This window comes from Conger conger, chromosome 1 (assembly GCF_963514075.1).
Source record: "Conger conger chromosome 1, fConCon1.1, whole genome shotgun sequence".
Classification (NCBI taxonomy): Eukaryota; Metazoa; Chordata; class Actinopteri; order Anguilliformes; family Congridae; genus Conger; species Conger conger.
The window spans coordinates 44725059-44745795 of NC_083760.1; the positions used below are offsets into that span (position 1 = coordinate 44725059).

At 42.6% G+C, this 20737-nt stretch overlaps 1 protein-coding gene across 1 annotated transcript in view; it reads left to right on the plus strand.

Annotated features, from left to right (window-relative positions):
- kiaa0586 (KIAA0586 ortholog) overlaps positions 1-19726 on the plus strand; it is a 207302-nt gene extending 187576 nt beyond the window's left edge. The window contains exon 33 of the mRNA XM_061232042.1: positions 19297-19726. Coding sequence (XP_061088026.1) covers positions 19297-19433 — 137 coding nt within the window. The 3' untranslated portion in view covers positions 19434-19726. The remainder of the gene's footprint in view (positions 1-19296) is intronic.
- Positions 19727-20737: the final 1011 nt, after the last annotated feature.

Consider the following 20737-nt stretch of genomic DNA (forward strand, 5'->3'; position numbering starts at 1 on the left):
CACTTGTTTACATACTTGCTATTTAGAATGCACTTATAACAAACAATGGTAACCGTACTTGCAATGCATTTGAACTGCATAACAGAGCAGAGTCAATAATGCATGTATGGAAGCCTGAAGAGAGCTGTGCAGTATTAAAGATGTGGAAAGCCTTCTGGATGAGGGTAAGGCAGAAATGTTGTCTGCCCTGTAGTGAGCCACTATAGAAATAATGTGATTGGCTGAATGTATGTATCTGGGCACACACTGCCATGCTGTATATGTGTTTCAGTCTTCCACCCTATTCGACCTATTCGAGGATCATTGAGTGAATTTTGCATTTAAATAATAATTTATAAATAAATTGCTATTTGGCTGATGCTGTTTTGTTATTTGGCTGATGATTTTATCCACAGTGACTTACAATTGATTAGACTAAGTAGGGCACCATCCTGGGGATGACGGCCTTTGTCAAGGGCCCAACAGCGGTGTGACTCTTATCGTGTCTACAGTGGGACCTGAACCACCAACCTTCTGTGAAATCAGATTGTGTATTTTCAGGATTTTGGGTTTGATGTTGACTGTGTTATAGTGTAGTGTAGTAGCGGTGTAATTTCCCCAAATTAGTCTGCTCTGTATGAACTAAACTGGCTAACTGCGTGTTTCTTGCAGAGAGAGAGAGAGAGAGAGAGAGAGAGAGAGAGAGAGAGAGAGAGAGAGAGAGAGAGAGAGAGAGAGAGAGAGAGAGAGAGAGAGAGAGAGAGAGAGAGAGAGAGAGAGAGAGAGAGAGAGAGAGAGAGAGAGAGAGAGAGAGAGAGAGAGAGAGAGAGAGAGAGAGAGAGAGTGTTTGTAGGTGTCTTACTGGAGAAAACTTGCAAAGCATTCTAGTCCTACATCTGTCTCTCTCCCATTTTCTCCAGATTATTTATTTGTTGGGATTATCACAGTGGTACAGAGGTGTGTCGTTCAGTTCCCTGCTGGCCGTAATATGCCCTATGTTATTCAAGGACATTAGATTTGCTCTGCTGAGTTTAGCATGCCCTATATTATTGGAGGGCATTAGACTTTCTCTGCTAAGAGTAGCATTCCCTATGTTATTGTAGAGTATTTGAGTTTTAGCTTAGCATGGCCTATGTTACTGGAGGATATGACATACATTAGGCATATATGAATGGGATCATAGCATTAGACACTCTATACTCTACGATATACAAGTGAAACTCAAAAAATTGAGATATTCCAAGCCTTTATTTCTAATATTTTTGATGATTATGGCTTAAAGCTTATGAAAACCCCAAATTCAAAATCTCAGAAAATTTGAATATTGTGGAAAGGTTCAATATTGTAGGCTCAAAGTGTCACACTCTAATCAGCTAATTAATCCAAAACACCTGCAAAGGGTTCCTGAGCCTTTAAATTGTCTCTCAGTATGGTTCAGTAGAATTCACAATCATGGGGAAGACTGCTGACCTGACTGTTGTGCAGAAAACCATCATTGACACCCTCCACACGGAGGGAAAGCCTCAAAAGGTAATTGCAAGAGAAGTTGGATGTTCTCAAAGTGCTATATCAAAGCACATTAATAGAAAGTTAAGTGGAAGGAAAAAGTGTGGAAGAAAAAGGTGCACAAGCACCAGGGATGACCGCATCCTGGAGAGGATTGTCAGGAAAAGGCCATTCAAAAGTGTGGGAGAGCTTCACAAGGAGTGGACTGGGGCTGGAGTTGATGCATCAAGAGCCACCACACACAGACGGATCCTGGACATGGGCTTCAGATGCCGTATTCCTCTTGTGAAGCCGCTCCTGAATAACAAACAACGCCAGATGCGTCTTACCTGGGCTAAAGAAAAAAATAACTGGTCTGTTGCTCAGTGGTCCAAAGTCCTCTTCTCTTATGAGAGCAAATTTCGCATCTCATTTGGAAACCAAGGTCCCAGAGTCTGGAGGAAGAATGGAGAGGCACACAATCCAAGATGCTTAAAGTCCAGTGTGAAGTTTCCACACTCAGTGTTGATTTGGGGATCCATGTCATCTGCTGGTGTTGGTCCACTGTGCTTTATTAAGCCCAGGGTCAACGCAACCGTCTACCAGGAAATTTTAGAGCACTTCATGGTTCCTTCAGCAGACAAGCTTTATGGAGACGCTGACTTTCTTTTCCAGCAGGACTTGCACCTGCCCACACTGCCAAAAGTACCAAAACCTGGTTCAATGACCATGGGATTACTGTGCTTGATTGGCCAGCAAACTCACCTGACCTGAACCCCATAGAGAATCTATGGGGCATTGCCAAGAGAAAGATGAGAGACATGAGACCGAACAATGCAGAAGAGCTGAAGGCTGCTATTGAAGCATCCTGGTCTTCCATAACACCTCAGCAGTGCCACAGGCTGATCGCATCCATGCCACACCGCATTGAGGCAGTAATTCCTGCAAAAGGGGCCCAAACCAAGTACTGAGTACATATGCATGATTATACTTTTCAGAGGGCCGACATTTCTGTATTTAAAATCCTTTTTTGATTGATTTCATGTAATATTCTAATTTTCTGAGATTTTGAATTTCAGGTTTTCATTAGCTGTAAGCCATAATCATCAAAATTATAACAAATAAAGGCTTGAAATATCTTGCTTTGCATGTAATTTGTCTATGTAATATATTAGTTTCACCTTTAAAGTTGAGTTATTGAAATAAATGAACTTTTGCACGATATTCTAAATTTTCGAGTTTCACCTGTACAGTTTAATGCCGGATCTATCAGTTGCACTAGTTTAAAAATGTTATGCTACGTACCAGCACAGTATGTGAGCAAGCTATGTTGAAAGAGTGATACAAGATATGTGGTCTTAAATAGGACACATGGACATTTTGGAAATAAAGCATGCTTTAGAAAAGTGCAAAATAAGTATATTGCCTCTAACTTAAATTTGGAAATTGCCAATACACAGTGCACCACCCTAAACTTGTTTAACCTTCAAACCTCTGAATCCATAATCTGCCCAGTGGTGAGCACATGTTGTTTGATGTGCAGTAGGCATTATAGATGGCTGTAGCAGTTGTCAGGGATCTATCTGTGCTGATACCTTGATGGAGAGCAGGCTGATGTTAGCGTTAGGAGAGCAGGCTCATGTTACATTTTACATTTTTACATTTTTAGTCATTTGGCAGACGCTTTTAATCCAAAGCGATTTACAAGTGCATAGGTTCTTCCACAAGTCAAAGCATCACATCCATAACTCGGAAAATACACATGAAATGCTGTTCTAAACATATAGTCATCATAAGTGCAAAAATTGTTTTTTTTTGTTTTTTTTGGGGGGGTTAGACAAGGAGGATAGGGATATCAGAAAGGGGGGGGGGGGATCAGGAGGGAGGACTAAGGTAGAGTTTGAAAAGGTGTGTTTTTAGTATGCGTCAAAATAGGGGGAGGGATTCTGCTGTCCTGACAGTGGTGGGCAAGTCATTCCACCACTGAGGAACCAGAACGGAAAACAGGCGTGAACGTGCAGCTCGACCGCCAGGTGCACGTAGAGAGGGAACCATAAGGCGGCCAGAGCTGGCAGACCGGAGTGGTCTAGCTGGGGAGTAGGGAGTGATCAAGGATTGTATGTAAGGTGGGGCAGTCCCCTTAGCAGCCTGAAATGCCAACACTAGGGCCTTGAATCGGATGCGTGCGGCAATAGGAAGCCAGTGGAGGCCAATGAGAAGCATTTACATTTACATTTACATTTACATTTTAGTCATTTGGCAGACGCTTTTAATCCAAAGCGACTTACAAGTGCATAGGTTCTACCATAATTCAGAGCATCACATCCAGAAACTAGCAAAATATACAGGAAATGCTGTTCTAAACATAGTTGTCATCAGAAGTTTTTTTTTTTTTTTTTTTTTGGGGGGGGTTAGACAAGGAGGATAGGGATATCAGAAAGGGGGGGGGGGATCAGGAGGGAGGACTAAGGTAGAGTTTGAAAAGGTGTGTTTTGAGTCTGCGTCGAAATAGGGGGAGGGATTCTGCTGTTCTGACAGTGGTAGGCAGGTCATTCCACCACTGAGGAACCAGAACGGAAAACAGGCGTGAACGTGCAGCTCGACCGCCAGGTGCACGTAGAGAGGGAACCATAAGGCGGCCAGAGCTGGCAGACCGGAGTGGTCTAGCTGGGGAGTAGGGAGTGATCAAGGATTGTATGTAAGGTGGGGCAGTCCCCTTAGCAGCCTGAAATGCCAACACTAGGGCCTTGAATCGGATGCGTGCGGCAATAGGAAGCCAGTGGAGGCCAATGAGAAGCATTTACATTTACATTTACATTTTAGTCATTTGGCAGACGCTTTTAATCCAAAGCGACTTACAAGTGCATAGGTTCTACCATAATTCAGAGCATCACATCCAGAAACTAGCAAAATATACAGGAAATGCTGTTCTAAACATAGTTGTCATCAGAAGTTTTTTTTTTTTTTTTTTTTTGGGGGGGGTTAGACAAGGATAGGGATATCAGAAAGGAGGGGCAGGGGAAATCAGGAGGGAGGACTAAGGTAGAGTTTGAAAAGGTGGGTTTTGAGTCTGCGTCGAAATAGGGGGAGGGATTCTGCTGTTCTGACAGTGGTAGGCAGGTCATTCCACCACTGAGGAACCAGAACGGAAAACAGGCGTGAACGTGCAGCTCGACCGCCAGGTGCACGTAGAGAGGGAACCGTAAGGCGACCAGAGCTGGCAGACCGGAGTGGTCTAGCTGGGGAGTAGGGAGTGATCAGGGATTGTATGTAAGGTGGGGCAGTCCCCTTAGCAGCCTGAAATGCCAACACTAGGGCCTTGAAACGGATGCGTGCGGCAATAGGAAGCCAGTGGAGGCCAATGAGAAGCATTTACATTTACATTTACATTTTAGTCATTTGGCAGACGCTTTTAATCCAAAGCGACTTACAAGTGCATAGGTTCTACCATAATTCAGAGCATCACATCCAGAAACTAGCAAAATATACAGGAAATGCTGTTCTAAACATAGTTGTCATCAGAAGTTTTTTTTTTTTTTTTTTTTTTGGGGGGGTTAGACAAGGAGGATAGGGATATCAGAAAGGAGGGGCAGGGGAAATCAGGAGGGAGGACTAAGGTAGAGTTTGAAAAGGTGGGTTTTGAGTCTGCGTCGAAATAGGGGGAGGGATTCTGCTGTTCTGACAGTGGTAGGCAGGTCATTCCACCACTGAGGAACCAGAACGGAAAACAGGCGTGAACGTGCAGCTCGACCGCCAGGTGCACGTAGAGAGGGAACCATAAGGCGGCCAGAGCTGGCAGACCGGAGTGGTCTAGCTGGGGAGTAGGGAGTGATCAAGGATTGTATGTAAGGTGGGGCAGTCCCCTTAGCAGCCTGAAATGCCAACACTAGGGCCTTGAATCGGATGCGTGCGGCAATAGGAAGCCAGTGGAGGCCAATGAGAAGCATTTACATTTACATTTACATTTTAGTCATTTGGCAGACGCTTTTAATCCAAAGCGACTTACAAGTGCATAGGTTCTACCATAATTCAGAGCATCACATCCAGAAACTAGCAAAATATACAGGAAATGCTGTTCTAAACATAGTTGTCATCAGAAGTTTTTTTTTTTTTTTTTTTTTTTTTTGGGGGGGGGTTAGACAAGGATAGGGATATCAGAAAGGAGGGGCAGGGGAAATCAGGAGGGAGGACTAAGGTAGAGTTTGAAAAGGTGGGTTTTGAGTCTGCGTCGAAATAGGGGGAGGGATTCTGCTGTTCTGACAGTGGTAGGCAGGTCATTCCACCACTGAGGAACCAGAACGGAAAACAGGCGTGAACGTGCAGCTCGACCGCCAGGTGCACGTAGAGAGGGAACCGTAAGGCGACCAGAGCTGGCAGACCGGAGTGGTCTAGCTGGGGAGGAGGGAGTGATCAGGGATTGTATGTAAGGTGGGGCAGTCCCCTTAGCAGCCTGAAATGCCAACACTAGGGCCTTGAAACGGATGCGTGCGGCAATGGGAAGCCAGTGGAGGCCAATGAGAAGCGGGGTGACATGAGCCGACCTGGGCTGATTGGTGATCAGGCGGGCTGCAGCATTCTGGACCAGCTGGAGGGGCTTGATGGCAAACGCTGGGAGACCGGCTAGGGGGGAGTTGCAGTAATTCAGGCCGGAAATGACGAGCGCCTGGACTAGGAGCTGGGTGGCTTTCTCCGTTAGGAGATGACGGATGCGGCATATATTGTAGAGGAAGAACCTGCAGGTTCTGGCAGTGGAGGATACTTGTGGAGCCAGGGTGAGGCAGTTATCAAGATTTTAGCATTTGGAGAGCTCATGTTAGCGTTAGGGGAGCAGGCTCATGTTAGCGTTAACGTTAGGAGAGCAGGCTCATGTTAGCGTTAGGAGAGCAGGCTCATGTTAGCGTTAGCGTTAGGAGAGCAGGCTCATGTTAGCATTAGGAGAGCAGGCTCATGTTAGCGTTAGGGGAGCAGGCTCATGTTAGCGTTAGGAGAGCAGGCTCATGTTAGCGTTAGGAGAGCAGGCTCATGTTAGCGTTAGGGGAGCAGGCTCATGTTAGCGTTAGGAGAGCAGGCTCATGTTAGCGTTAGGAGAGCAGGCTCATGTTAGCGTTAGGAGAGCAGGCTCATGTTAGCATTAGGAGAGCTCTTGTTAGCGTTAGGAGAGCTCATGTTAGCGTTAGGAGAGCAGGCTCATGTTAGCGTTAGGAGAGCAGGCTCATGTTAGCGTTAGGGGAGCAGGCTCATGTTAGCGTTAGCGTTAAGAGAGCAGGCTCATGTTAGCGTTAGGAGAGCTCATGTTAGCGTTAGGAGAGCAGGCTCATGTTAGCGTTAGGAGAGCAGGCTCATGTTAGCGTTAGGAGAGCAGGCTCATGTTAGCGTTAGGAGAGCAGGCTCATGTTAGCGTTAGGAGAGCAGGCTCATGTTAGCGTTAGGAGAGCTCATGTTAGCGTTAGGAGAGCAGGTTCATGATAGCGTTAGGAGAGCTCATGTTAGCGTTAGGAGAGCAGGCTCATGTTAGCGTTAGGAGAGCAGGCTCATGTTAGCGTTAGGAGAGCAGGCTCATGTTAGCGTTAGGAGAGCAGGCTCATGTTAGCGTTAGGAGAGCTCATGTTAGCGTTAGGAGAGCAGGTTCATGATAGCGTTAGGAGAGCTCATGTTAGCGTTAGGAGAGCAGGCTCATGTTAGCGTTAGGAGAGTAGGCTCATGTTAGCGTTAGGAGAGCAGGCTCATGTTAGCGTTAGGAGAGCAGGCTCATGTTAGCGTTAGGAGAGCAGGCTCATGTTAGCGTTAGGGGAGCAGGCTCATGTTAGCGTTAGCGTTAGGAGAGCAGGCTCATGTTAGCGTTAGGGGAGCAGGCTCATGTTAGCGTTAGGGGAGCAGGCTCATGTTAGCTTTGGGAGAGCTCATGTTAGCGTTAGGAGAGCAGGCTCATGTTAGTGTTAAGAGAGCAGGCTGATGTTAGCGTTAGGCCTGTTCAATGTAATTACACCCCATTGCTTCTGGTGTTTAAAATTACAGAAGTAGATTCTGTACACTGTAACTACCCTTGTGAGACATTACGTTGTTAGAGAATATTGAATATTATCTTTATCGTTGGGTGTTTGTGACAGAAGTAGATTATGTACACTGTAACTACCCTTGTTAGACATTAAGTTGTTAGAGAATATTGAATATTATCTTTATCGTTGGGTGTTTGTGACAGAAGTAGATTATGTACACTGTAACTACCCTTGTTAGACATTAAGTTGTTAGAGAATATTGAATATCATCTTTTCGTTTTGTTTGTGACATAAGTCACAGGTGTCATGGATCTAGTGTTTTTTGCTTTCTTTCCCTATTTTTTTGCTATTTCCACAATTTCCCCCCTTTTTTGGTGCTTTCTATGATTTTGGAGTTTTGGATAATAACTGTCCACCCTAACCTAGCCTACAATGTGATTTGTATGGGCTGAAGCATTTTAACCAAATTGCCAGATGCTGGGAGAGACAAAGTGTGACAGTGTATACCGATTCTGCCAACATTGTAGATGTCGAAGGAGACATCAACGGTTCCCCATTACGGTAACATTGCCAGTGACAAAAGGCTCTCCATTACTTTACAGTAACCCCGTTTTATTATTTTAGTAATGTAACATTGTGTTAAAAGCATGCTATTTCTTTCTGTGATGGACCAAATTGATTAAATGCAGCCTATCGATGCATTTCACCTGTTTCTGGTGGCAAATGCCCATAGATTTTTTTAAGCTTCAAGTACTTATTGTTGCTACAGTTGTCCATGTTATTTCAATCCTTCCACACTGCTGTGCATGATATCTAATATTTCATAAATGATTGTTTTTTTTCTGCTGCTTTTCTCAGTTTTCCATGATTTTCAACAACTTGGCCTTGACTTCATTCGTGGCTTCAGCCAACATTTTCCATGACAAACCAGCTTTAATGATCATTTCTAAAATCTCATTATCTCAGCTTATCTGATTCACATTAACTTCAGCATAAGTTTCAAATTACATTGTTACTGCTATTGACCTATTTAAGGTCCAAGCACGTACAAGCCTAGCCCAGAAAAGAGGAACCATGGCAACATTTTAAAAGAAACCGCAACTGGGTGGACTTGGCAGATATTTGGCAGATATTTATGTTGTAATTAAAGAAAAAAGAAAGATCGAATCATAAATCGCTATCAGCATTATAACAACCTATAGAAAATATATTTCATTCAAGAATGATAGAAAGCAAAAAAAAATTTAGAATACCTAACAACTTGTCTTCACCTAAGAAATGCAAATCAAATCTGGAGAAAGAGTGAATTGTATTGTCAATAAATGTGTTTCTGTACTGTAAATGTGTATTTGTGCCACCTGACAAATATAGACCCTACCTCAACTTTCCAGGCTAAATATGGAATGTGTCTGCTTTAAAATAGGATTCGTATGAGGTTTTCTTCCATTTTCTTTGTATATGCATTTTATTTGTCTCATTTACAGTCAATATCAAACCCTCGATTTATATCTAGTGCCATTATCCTATCTACACCCTTGTTGCTTGAATATCGTGTTGGCAAAGAGCTCAGTTAATAGCCTATTTATCTGCTGTGGTTCATATGATGACATAAACCACCACGGCCCCCATCGCTCCTGTCAGTCTACAGTAAACGGCACAATATCAGTGTTACAGTATGCACAGGCTTTGCAAATAAAAGCAGACGACTATGAATGTAAAATTAAATTAATGTAAAGATAGAAACAGCAGCGGTGTCAGAATGCACCACGCATTGTTCTGCTTGAAAGGGCAGAATCCCATGTTCATACAGCCTCTGTAGCAGTAAGTCTGTTCTCTCACAATTATTGTTGATTTAATAAACATGCCTTTCATCTTCAGCATAATTGTGTACTGTAACAAATGTTTTCACATACTTTAACAGTGATGTGATGTCCCTTTGACATTTCGTAGGTTTTGCTGACATGTATACCAGGACTCAAATAACCTTGCCTTGTCACAATGTCTTTCTAAGTAGTGCTATAGAAATAAAATGTTCACAGATTCTTCCTGGTGCTTAATGATAATTTCTGTATAGGTATGCTGGCGTATGTGTGGAATGCACTGTTTTCAGTCCAGACCCCATCTGCACTCGTTCAGAATGAGGCTTTGAGTATGAATCTGAAGCAATGTAAAGCTGTAACTATTGCTCACCTCACTGTTCAAAAAAATTGTTGAAACCCAGTAATCAAATTTATACGGCTTAGTAAATATATTTTATATCATGCCATTACTTCTGTCATTGTGCGAAGCAGTCTCAGGTTGCATGCAGCAAAATAGCTCCAACCACAAACCACATTAAATGTCTTTTTTATTTAATTTATTTTTACCATGGTACTATATATGCATACAATCACTGATACGCCTCACAAGCTGCTTTAGACTTTGTAACCATTTGTCTAGGATTCCTGCTGTTACTTGCTGGTGTGTAATACTTTTACTATATCACTGATTGCTGATATCATTTTCAGTGTGTTTGTTAACTTCAAATTCAGAGATGTCGAAACCCATTATTTAGGCCTTCTGCTCAACTATAGCTGGCATTGTCTGTCATTCATTGTCTTTCCCGTAAATCCTTTTTTATTAACTCTTCTGTTTCTGAAATTAAACTAACTTGTTTCCCCAATTTAAATGTTTAAGGCCATAACTGAAATTAAGACATGTGACTTGAAGTTTGCTCATGGTCGAACCTTGCAGTTGAGCAGTGTGGTGTTTAAGGAAGGCACAGGTTCAAATCCCCGGAGGGTGTCTGAAGGATAATTTCCCGCAATAAATTGAGAAATTAACAGGAGATCTCTTCATCTGTGTCCCCGACAGTCTCTTCATCTCCATGCTGGAGAGCTGCAGTTATAAGCCTGGTAATAATAGAGTGGCTGTCGAGCTGCTTTTCTCTTGGGAGATACTGCCCCACTGTACTGAAAAGTGAGAGCAGTTCCTAACTTCTCTGTGTGAGGGAGTGTTAATCCTGCCTCATTGCTGATGGGGTGTTGATGGATTTGGCCATGAAGGACAGACAATTCCTGCACTGTTTCCGTTTGGTTTTCCTTTTAATTGATTATTTGATAATTGAACATTCACAGATCAGCAAGGAAAGATGCAATATCACTAAAGCATTAATAAAAATTAACAATGCTAAGCAAGAAGTGCTGGAAACAAGTGCTGAATATACTGTGCAGTCTGTACGTTTTTGGACACTGGCAACATTTCAGTTCTTTTGGCTCTGTACTGCAGCACATTAAAGTGAAGACTGTCAACTTTCATTTGAGGGTATTTGCATCCATATTACATCCATTCTAGGGATGAGACAGGCTAGAAAACCCTAAAGGACCATACAAGTATGTAGCATTCAGATCCTTAGTCTGATCAGGGAGCATGTAGGCTATGGTGTTAAAAGCTGCTAAAAGGTCCTGTAGGGTTGATGTGGTTTTGCAAGATAAGGTCTTTCAATATTGTAGGAATTTGATGTATTTTATCACAGTTAAATAATCATTTGGTAATTCCAGTGCATTCATAATTACTCCCTATGTATGCAGGAATAATCACTTCTGCTAGTTCAATAAGTCCAGTGTTGTATTCCTTGATGTTCACAGCCGTAATGCTTGTTTCATGTACATTTCTTTGAAGTTTACTTTCCTCACAAAGTGCTTTGGTCTTCAAAGTTTCTTCAGGGATTTTTGAGTGGATGTGGGACATGAGGAAGAAAATGTATTGCAGCCCATTTCAAAGGATTTCCTGTTCAATATCTTTTTTACATCACCAGATGCAAATATGCACTGATAGGTGCATGCTTGGAGAAGGCAGACTCATGCACAGATATTGATGTTGATAGCAGTCTCTGTTGCCTGCTCTGTTCTGGAAAACCACTCTCCCTTATATACCATTAGTATGTAAAAGGGAAACGGAACATGTTTAGAATCACCCAAGGCCACAGAAGCTAATTTAGGCATGTGAAAGCAGCCAAGCCATCCACGCATCAATAAAAGAGAGCTTTTAGTTCACGGCTTTCCTGGTAGGAGAGGTCTGACAATGGGCTTTAATGGGATCTATTGTTCAAAGCTTCCTGGTGCACTCCACATGCTCCTATAACACAACACAAACTGAGAATCCAAGTCATTAAATTTTCATCTCTATCCACTTTGCCAATGGCTAGCTGTTGATGCCTTGACTGCTCCCGACTCTCCAGGTTCTGACCGTTGTTTACAAGTCCCAGATAAGACTTCCTGTCATGCAGCTGTTCCACGGTTGAGCTGGAGCTAGGCAGGTCACTTCAGACCACTACGGATTCTGCTGCTGGCCTGTAAGTCAGCTGTCTGGAGAGTTTGCAAGCTGTGTTACAAGATGGTTTCCATCAGAGCTGGAAGTATAGTTGCAAACATGAGTTAGAAGTAAATGGAGTTTAATCCTACCCCCTTCTTTCTTTTAAAGCTGTGCTTTGAACTGTAGACAAAGGCCAGGCACTCATCTTTTGCATGGCAGATGGCAGTGTTGAGTGTGACATCATGTGCAGTTGCTCAGGCTGTGGGTAAGCAGTGGATGAGCGTTCACGCTCTACTGAGTCACAAGCTTCGGTTTCAGTTTGGACCAGATTGCGTACAGCTTTGCCATGGAAACGGAAAGTTTGCATTCAAACGTGACTATCCCTGTGCGTCTCAATTCTCCACACCAGACTGTCTTTCTCTAGAGAATCTGCAAAGGGAAATTGCTGATGAAAGCATAAAAATAAAAACGCACACTGGCAGGCCACTCCATCATACTAGAGAGTATCCAGCTCTTGTCCAAGCCTAGACTTGAGGTGAAGAAACACCTGTTTCTAGTGCTGGTTCAGCTGTGAGGTTCCGATGTCTGCTCCATCGATAAGGTACTATATATACAGTGCATCCGGAAAGTATTCACAGCGCTTCACTTTTCCCACATTTCGTTATGTTACAGCCTTATTCCAAAATGGAATAAATTCATTTTTTTCCTCAAAATTCTACACACAACACCCCATAATGACAACATGAAAGAAGTTTGAACTAAGAAATCACATGTACATAAGTATTCACAGCCTTTGCTCAATACTTTGTTGATGCACCTTTGGCAGCAATTACAGCCTCAAGTCTTTTTGAATATGATGCCACAAGCTTGGCACACCTATCTTTGGGCAGTTTCGCCCATTCCTCTTTGCAGCACCTCTCAAGCTCCATCAGGTTGGATGGGAAGCGTCGGTGCACAGCCATTTTCAGATCTCTCCAGAGATGTTCAATCGGATTCAAGTCTGGGCTCTGGCTGGGCCACTCAAGGGACATTCACAGAGTTGTCCTGAAGCCACTCCTTTGATATCTTGGCAGTGTGCTTAGGGTCGTTGTCCTGCTGAAAGATTAACCGTCGCCCCAGTCTGAGGTCAAGAGCGCTCTGGAGCAGGTTTTCATCCAAGATGTCATTGCTGCTTTCATCTTTCCCTCTATCCTGACTAGTCTCCCAGTTCCTGCCGCTGAAAAACATCCGCACAGCATGATGCTGCCACCACCATGCTTCACTGTCGGGAGCGGTGCCTGGTTTCCTCCAAACATGACGCCTGGCATTCACACCAAAGAGTTCAATCTTTGTCTCATCAGACCAGAGAATTTTGTTTCTCATGGTCTGAGAGTCCTTCAGGTGCCTTTTGGCAAACTCCAGGTGGGCTGCCATGTGCTTTTTACAAAGGAGTGGCTTCCGTCTGGCCACTCTACCAGACAGGCCTGATTGGTGGATTGCTGCAGAGATGGTTGTCCTTCTGGAAGGTTCTCCTCTCTCCACAGAGGAACGCTGGGTTCTTGGTCACCTCCCTGACTAAGGCCCTTGCTCAGTTTAAACGGGCGTCCAGCTCTAGGAAGAGTCCTGGTGGTTCCGAACTTCTTCCATTTACGGATGATGGAGGCCACTGTGCTCATTGGGACCTTCAAAGCAGCAGAAATTTTTCTGTACCCTTCCCCAGATTTTTGCCTCGAGACAATCCGGTCTACAGACAATTCCTTTGACTTCATGCTTGGTTTGTGCTCCGACATGCACTGTCAACTGTGGGACCTTATAAAGACAGGTGTGTGCCTTTCCAAATCATGTCCAATCAACTGAATTTACCACAGGTGGACTCCAATTAAGCTGTAGAAACATCTCAAGGTTGATCAGTGGAAACAGGATGCACCTGAGCTTCATGGCAAAGGCTGTGAATACTTATTTACATGTGATTTCTTGGTTTTTTATTTTTAATACATTTGCAAAAATTTCTAAAAAAAAAAAAAAATCATGTTGTCATTATGGGGTGTTGTGTGTAGAATTTTGAGGGAAAAAATGAATTTATTCCATTTTGGAATAAGGCTGTAACATAACAAAATGTGGGAAAAGTGAAGCGCTGTGAAGACTTTCCGGATGCACTGTACTTACACTACTGGTGTGTGTTTTAGCCAGTGTTATAGATAAATGCCTTTTCGGTGAGGCACACATTGGAGCAGCACCAGTGTAGTCAAGGTGGAGCTGGACCTTCACTAGATCATAAAACTAGATTTTATGAATCGGCAGAAGAAGCAACCGATCCATGGTTTATTACAAACCTCGTCCCCAAAAGTTGACTGCACTGAACTGGCCTCAGAGGGTGAACGTGGTCAGGGGCATAGTACTGTGGGCATTATGATTGCAAGCTGGGCAAGTGTGCTGTTTAATTCCTGTAATATCTTGCTGGCCCTTTTTGTGGGTTGCTACACACATGGCTCTGCAGTGATAGCACATTGTGTGATGTTACATACGTCTGTCGCAGATTCGTTCTGCCAAAGAATGTAGACCAAGGATGTAGACCAGTGGTTTACGAAGAAACCCAACTCAGAAACAAGCAGAGCTAAACTAATCATGGCCATTGAAACAACAGCAGTGGGAATGTTTCTGTGGAGGCATTTGTTTGCTTCCCACCAGCATCCACACAATGAAAAAAACGGACCAATTCCATGGTCACATGACTGAACAACTTGACCATGTGGAAGTATTCAAGGCCTATTCAGTAAATATGCATTTGTGTGTTTTTTTCTGGCAATATGGACAACATATGCAGTCTGGATAAACAATGACGATACGTCATCTGGTGAAGACATTAGGTGAAGACATTAAATGATTCTTAAGAGTTAATGAAATAGCAGTTTGCACAGAAGGGGGTTAACATGGTCAGCATTCCAGGTGGCATTGTTGTGAAGCCTGTGAGTTTAACTGTGAAGCCGAGGAGGCCGGTAAAGTCCGGGTGAGAAGCCAGCTTCTCTCCTTTGATTTTCAGATTCTGCAGTCCCTGGTGCTGCTCTACGGGCCATGTGTCTGCCTGAGTTCATGTGTCATGATTGTTTTGCCAGTGCAGCTTGGCTCTCTCGCTTTGTGTGAAGGTTTGTGAGAGAGAGAGACTGAGACAGAGGTAGGGAGAGAGAAGGAGAGAGACAAAGAGGGAGAGAGAGAGAAAGAAAGTGAGAAACAGAGAGGGAGTTGGAGAGAGATAGAGGGCCTTTGGCAGTCACACTTCAAACACTTGGCAGCCCACTGGAGGCCACAGCAGTCCTGGCAGAACCTGCCAGAAAGGGGGCGAGTAAGCTGGAGAGGCAGGCAGCTGCTGGAAAGGGGCCACACTGAGCCAGCGGTGCTGGAAAGTATTATCGAGTGCTCGCCTTTCTTTCATTTGGAAAAAGGAGTGGCCTCCAAGCTTTTATTTATTTATTTATTTATTTATTTATTTTTATCAAATGCAGTTTACCGCTTCATGCCACTCGGGCTGATTGTGTAGCCCAGTGCTGTTTTACCTACATCTTTCAGCTTTCAGCTCCTCCCTTGACGTAGCCCATGTGTTGTGCTTAGTAGCCATGGGCTTACTGTGACTGGAAGGAAAGTCATACAAAATTAAACCAAAAATATCATCCGTCTGTACACAAACACTGTTCTGTCTGAAGGCATCATACCAAGTGTAAAGAACCTTTGAAGACTTTATGCTTTCATACTATTGAAAGCCACAACAGTATGAAATTTTGTGTTTCAGTGTCCTCTCAGTTTAAACTCCATATTCTTCTTGAAAAAAATTCAATAAATTATGTATTAGTCTTCGACCATGGCACTGATTGTAAGTGATAGTTCACTGTGAAGTAAAGCAGAAATTCCTCTTCTTACTGAGAAAATGTTCATTTGATTTGGTATTGGCAGCTGTTTTACCGGCTCTCCCCTACAGTACCACAATCTGAAATGAGTTTGGGTCAGTGAGAGTGCAGCCATCTGAGCTTGCACTTAATCTTCTCTGTGAAATATATACAATAATAAATATAGATGGGTCATTAGGTACAATGAATATTGTGCCAATTTCTCATTGTTCAATGAACCATATTCGTAACAATGTAACTGTTAGAATGTTTTGTTTTCATTTTAAATGTGTACTTTGCATTAGATAGATAAATTAGATAAATGTTTTTAACGAATTAAGAACATGTCATTCACCTGCAGCGGTAATGCAGTTTTCGTAATTGAATGTCCTTCCTCTATTTTCAGGCATCGGTGATGTTTCCTTGAGCACCTGTGTATATAGCAACATTAGCTAGTGAACTAGCACTGGGTTTATCCCTTTAAGGGCAACAGTGTGTCATCAGCACCCTCACAGCAATTAAACAGATGTGCCTCAGCCATGTGTTTTAGTGCCTTTCTTTATACAGCGTACTCATCATTGCATGCAAATCCTTAAGCACGTGCTTGCAACCTTTTCAGATGTGTTTTCAAATCACCATATTTTGCGCTGTAACCTTTAACTTACGGGTACTACAAAATGGCAATTTTAAAGGAATATGCCAACACCCCCAATTCACCTTGAGCTGCTGCATACTGATGGATATAAAAACAGTGGGCTCCAGAATTATTGGCACCCTTAGTAAAAATGATGAAGGAATGCTGTGATAGCAGTGTTATGTTAAAACATATGGGAAAACTATATACTTTAATTTTAGTAAATGTATTCTCATGTTTCATTGTTTTTTTATTAAGTGGTCTTATTTTTCTAAAAAACGTAGCTTTCAAAATTATTCGAAAAATGTGTCTGATGGGCTGTCATCTGTGGCAGGGGTATTTACACAAAGTATTAAACTAGGCATATACTGATAGTTGTGAAACCTGGGAAATAAATGTTTTATGAGAAAAATGTAAGACTTTAACCCATTAAGTGGGATTTTTTGCATGAATTCCTTTTTCCATGGTGTAATTTTCAATCAATATGGCCACAGCATATACCATTTGAAAGCATTAAACTCACTGTTCGATCTGTATATACAATTTTACGATGCCATTTATTTCGCGACAACAGTTCTTCATTTTGTAATGTGGGGTGGAAAAACAAGCAATGGGAGCCTAAACTTCTCTGCATTTTGGGAATTCACAAGCTAAACAAATCAAGGTAATCAAGATCTTTTCCACAGCGAGGATCCAGTGAACTAAATCCATAATAGTTTATAATTCCAAAACCGTGCTAACTTAGAGAAACATAGAATGCCCATTGTTTACTTTTAATTTCTTCAGAGGAATTATAATTTTTGTCCATTTCATCATTGCATCTGTGTACAAAATGACTTGTACATAGGAATGCTATTACCTACATTTTGTATTAGCTCTCTCGAACACAATCACTGCAACTAGGTTTTCTGGGCAGTCCCAGTAATGCAGTTGCATGGTATAGACGACCCCCTCTCTGTGAACAATCACCTACAGTATAACTTCTGCTCGTTGTACAGCCAGTTATGATGATTTATTATTATTTATTTGTATGACTAAGTCTAAATAAAAGACTATATTTGGAGGCCTCAAAAAAAATTGCTCATCTGAGTGAATCGTGAACAGTGAAAACACATTTGACTCCACACTAGAGGCCATTTTCAGTGACTGAAAAGTTTATATTTTTTATTGTTCTGTACATACGCTTATAAATAAGCAGTGCTTTCTGAATAAATGGCATGTGAAATTGTGGGATGTGTTTGACTTGTTGTTGGGGGTTGGGTATTTGACAAAAACTTCAATCAATATATCAGTATACCATTATTATTGCAATTATTATACTTATTTTTTGCAATCTTCAGGATCTGCTGCTGCCAGATGGGGAGAGCAAGAACAGGGAGAGGTAGGGGAAGGGTTACAGGCAGGGGGGAAGTGAGAACAAAATATAATTTTTTAATCATTTAGTATGCAATTATTTTACACCTCATACACGACCCCTAATATAATTTAGTCTACATGTGTCCTTTTGGATTCTCCAAATATCATTTTTGGAAACCTGCTTAGACATAGCTGAGAAAAAGCAATGCAGAATGCTACTTTTTGCTGATATCATCAGATTTGAAAGGGATTTTTGCTGTGGTTTGTTCTAGTAATATTTAGGGTAATTCTGGCTTTTTGGAAACAAACCACCAAGGGCTACCTTTCAGAAGTGACTTGGATTGTGCCTGTCATCAAAAAGAGTTGTAACCGTTTTATTTTTGAGATGTCATTTTCAAGCTTGTGTTAAGAAAAGGGGTCATACTTAAAGGGTTAATAAAGCACACTACTTTACACATGTTGGGGAAAGGCTTATGTCAATTACTTATTTTTTGGTTTACAGTATTCAAGCTGCACCTCTCCCTGCCCCTCCCTACCTCCCTGTAAAACTTAACTGTTGTCTTTACTTGTGTTATTACGCTTGGATAATACCTTTGTTAGTGTTGTTTGGCTAGGTAAGCTGTTTATTCATATATTTGCGTGGTGAGGTATATAAAAAATAATAATAATAATAATCTAATCATCAAATAGGCCATAGTCCTTATCTTTGTTGTACTGTTAGCAGTTGAAATTGTACTTCTCTCTAGTGTCTTTTAGCACATTTATCCCTGGTCATGGGTATGCACTTTGCACTTTGTTGTACATCGCTCTGGATAAGAGTGTCTGCCAAATGCTATTCATGTAATGTAATGTAATGTAATGTAATGTAATGTATTCTCTGTACATACTTATCAAGGGTGCCAATAATACTGGACCCCACTGTATTGAAGGAAAAATAAATACTTTTTTCTTCTATTTCCACTTGAATGCCCTTACCTCAAGCTGTACCCTACTGTTTCTGAAGGCTGTCATCTCCATTTCCTGTGGAATATTATCACAAGCACAATTCTGGAAATGGCTTACCTCAGCACTTCTGCTCTCCCCTTTGTGTTTCTGTTTCCTTGGCTAGGACAGGAACCCACTGACAAGCAGCCGGCTAAGCCGGGTAGCCCAACAACCACATCCCACCCATAAAAATTAATGTAAAAACATAATAATTAAAAACCTGTCCAGGCTCTGTAGCTCCTTCATGGCCTCAGGCCTGTGAGGGGTGTAATTGGCTCTCTCTGCTGTCGGTGCTATCAGGGGTGTGATTAATAATAATAATTTATTTATAACATGCTTTTCTTAAACCCAAAGTACTGATTGGCGCTCTCTACAGGGTTGTTGCTGTCAGGGGTGTGATTGGCTCTCTGCTGAGTCAGTGCTATCAGGGGTGTGATTGGCACTGTGTGCTGGATCAATTCTGTCAGGCTTCTGATTGGCTGCTGAGTTGGGTCAGTGTTATCAGGGGCGTGATTGTCTCTTGACAGGTTCGGTGCTGTCAGTCTTATGATTGGCTCTGTGTGCTTGGTCGGTGCTGTCAGGCATGTGATTGGCTCTGTGTGCTGTTCGCCTCTGCTTTCACCTTTCTCTTATTGATCCTACACAGCAGTGTCAGCTCACTTTGGCCCTGCAGGTTGCTGACTCTAGTAACTGACCTGCATTTGTCCTGCAGATGCTGCGTTCGCCTTGAGCTCCGCAGGTCAGTACAGCCCCACGACCATGCTAGTGACACTGCCGACCGCTGGGCCGGATGAGTCAGCCAGCGTCAGCGCGGTGGAAACAGACTCCTCTGAAAACTACACGCTCTAGGAGCCGTCTGAGGACTGGGGCCTGTGTCAATGATCCGCCTCTACAATCATGAGATTCCTACCAAATTTCCTCTAGAATAACTAGTTAATGAAATACTTTGAGGCAACTAGATTGTTTGTATATGTTTTTAAGGAATAAAGTTTGATAGTACTGTTTTTAGAATAAACAAAATGGACCATCCTGTGCTTTGTGACGAAGCTTTTCCTACATTCTGTTGACTTTGCAATGTAGTATGTTTTCTGTGGTGAAGTGCCTTCTGAAGAAGCTGTTATTAAAATTGTATTTGAACTCTTTCTGTATTGTATAGAATTCACTGTATGTTTGATTTGCTTTTTAATGAAATATGGCTTACTTTATTACTTTAACATCTATATACTTAATCTGGTCTTCAAGCAAGCACATTCATTGTAATTGTGCCCTGAGAGCCATATAATTACATGGTGCTGTGAATTTTCATGGTAATACCATGACATTATTCTTCTGAATTGTGGTTTTATGTTAAAGCACAGAACAAAGCACAGCTCCATTACCCAACCCTGATTCAGAGGAGTAACATAGTGCAGCCCCATTACCCAACCCTGATCCAGAGCAGTAACATAGTGCAGCCCCATTACCCAACCCTGATCCATTGCTGTAACATAGCACAGCCCCATTACCCAACCCTGATCCAGAGCAGTAACATAGTGCAGCCCCATTACCCAACCCTGATCCAGAGCAGTAACATAGTGCAGCCCCATTACCCAACCCTGATCCATTGCTGTAACATAGCACAGCCCCATTACCCAACCCTGATCCAGAGCAGTAACATAGTGCAGCCCCATTACCCAACCCTGATCCAGAGCAGTAACATAGTGCAGCCCCATTACCCAACCCTGATTCAGAGGAGTAACATAGTGCAGCCCCATTACCCAACCCTGATTCAGAGGAGTAACATAGTGCAGCCCCATTACCCAACCCTGATTCAGAGGAGTAACATAGTGCAGCCCCATTACCCAACCCTGATTCAGAGCAGTAACATAGTGCAGCCCCATTACCAAACCCTGATTCAGAGGAGTAACAGCGCAGCCCCATTACCCAACCCTGATCCCAGCTGGACCTTTCCAAATGCATGAGGTTTACCACTTTCTTCCGACACTGGCTTCAGCTCACATGGGAAAACAACAGAGGCCTTTATGGCCCTAATGCAAATGGCAGACTTTTACTGTTTCAAGCATTACATCACTTAAAAGATTCCTCAGTAAGTTTTGCTCTCAACAGCTGCTGCAAGCACTGCATTGCAGTATACAGTGGGGTGCAAAAATGTG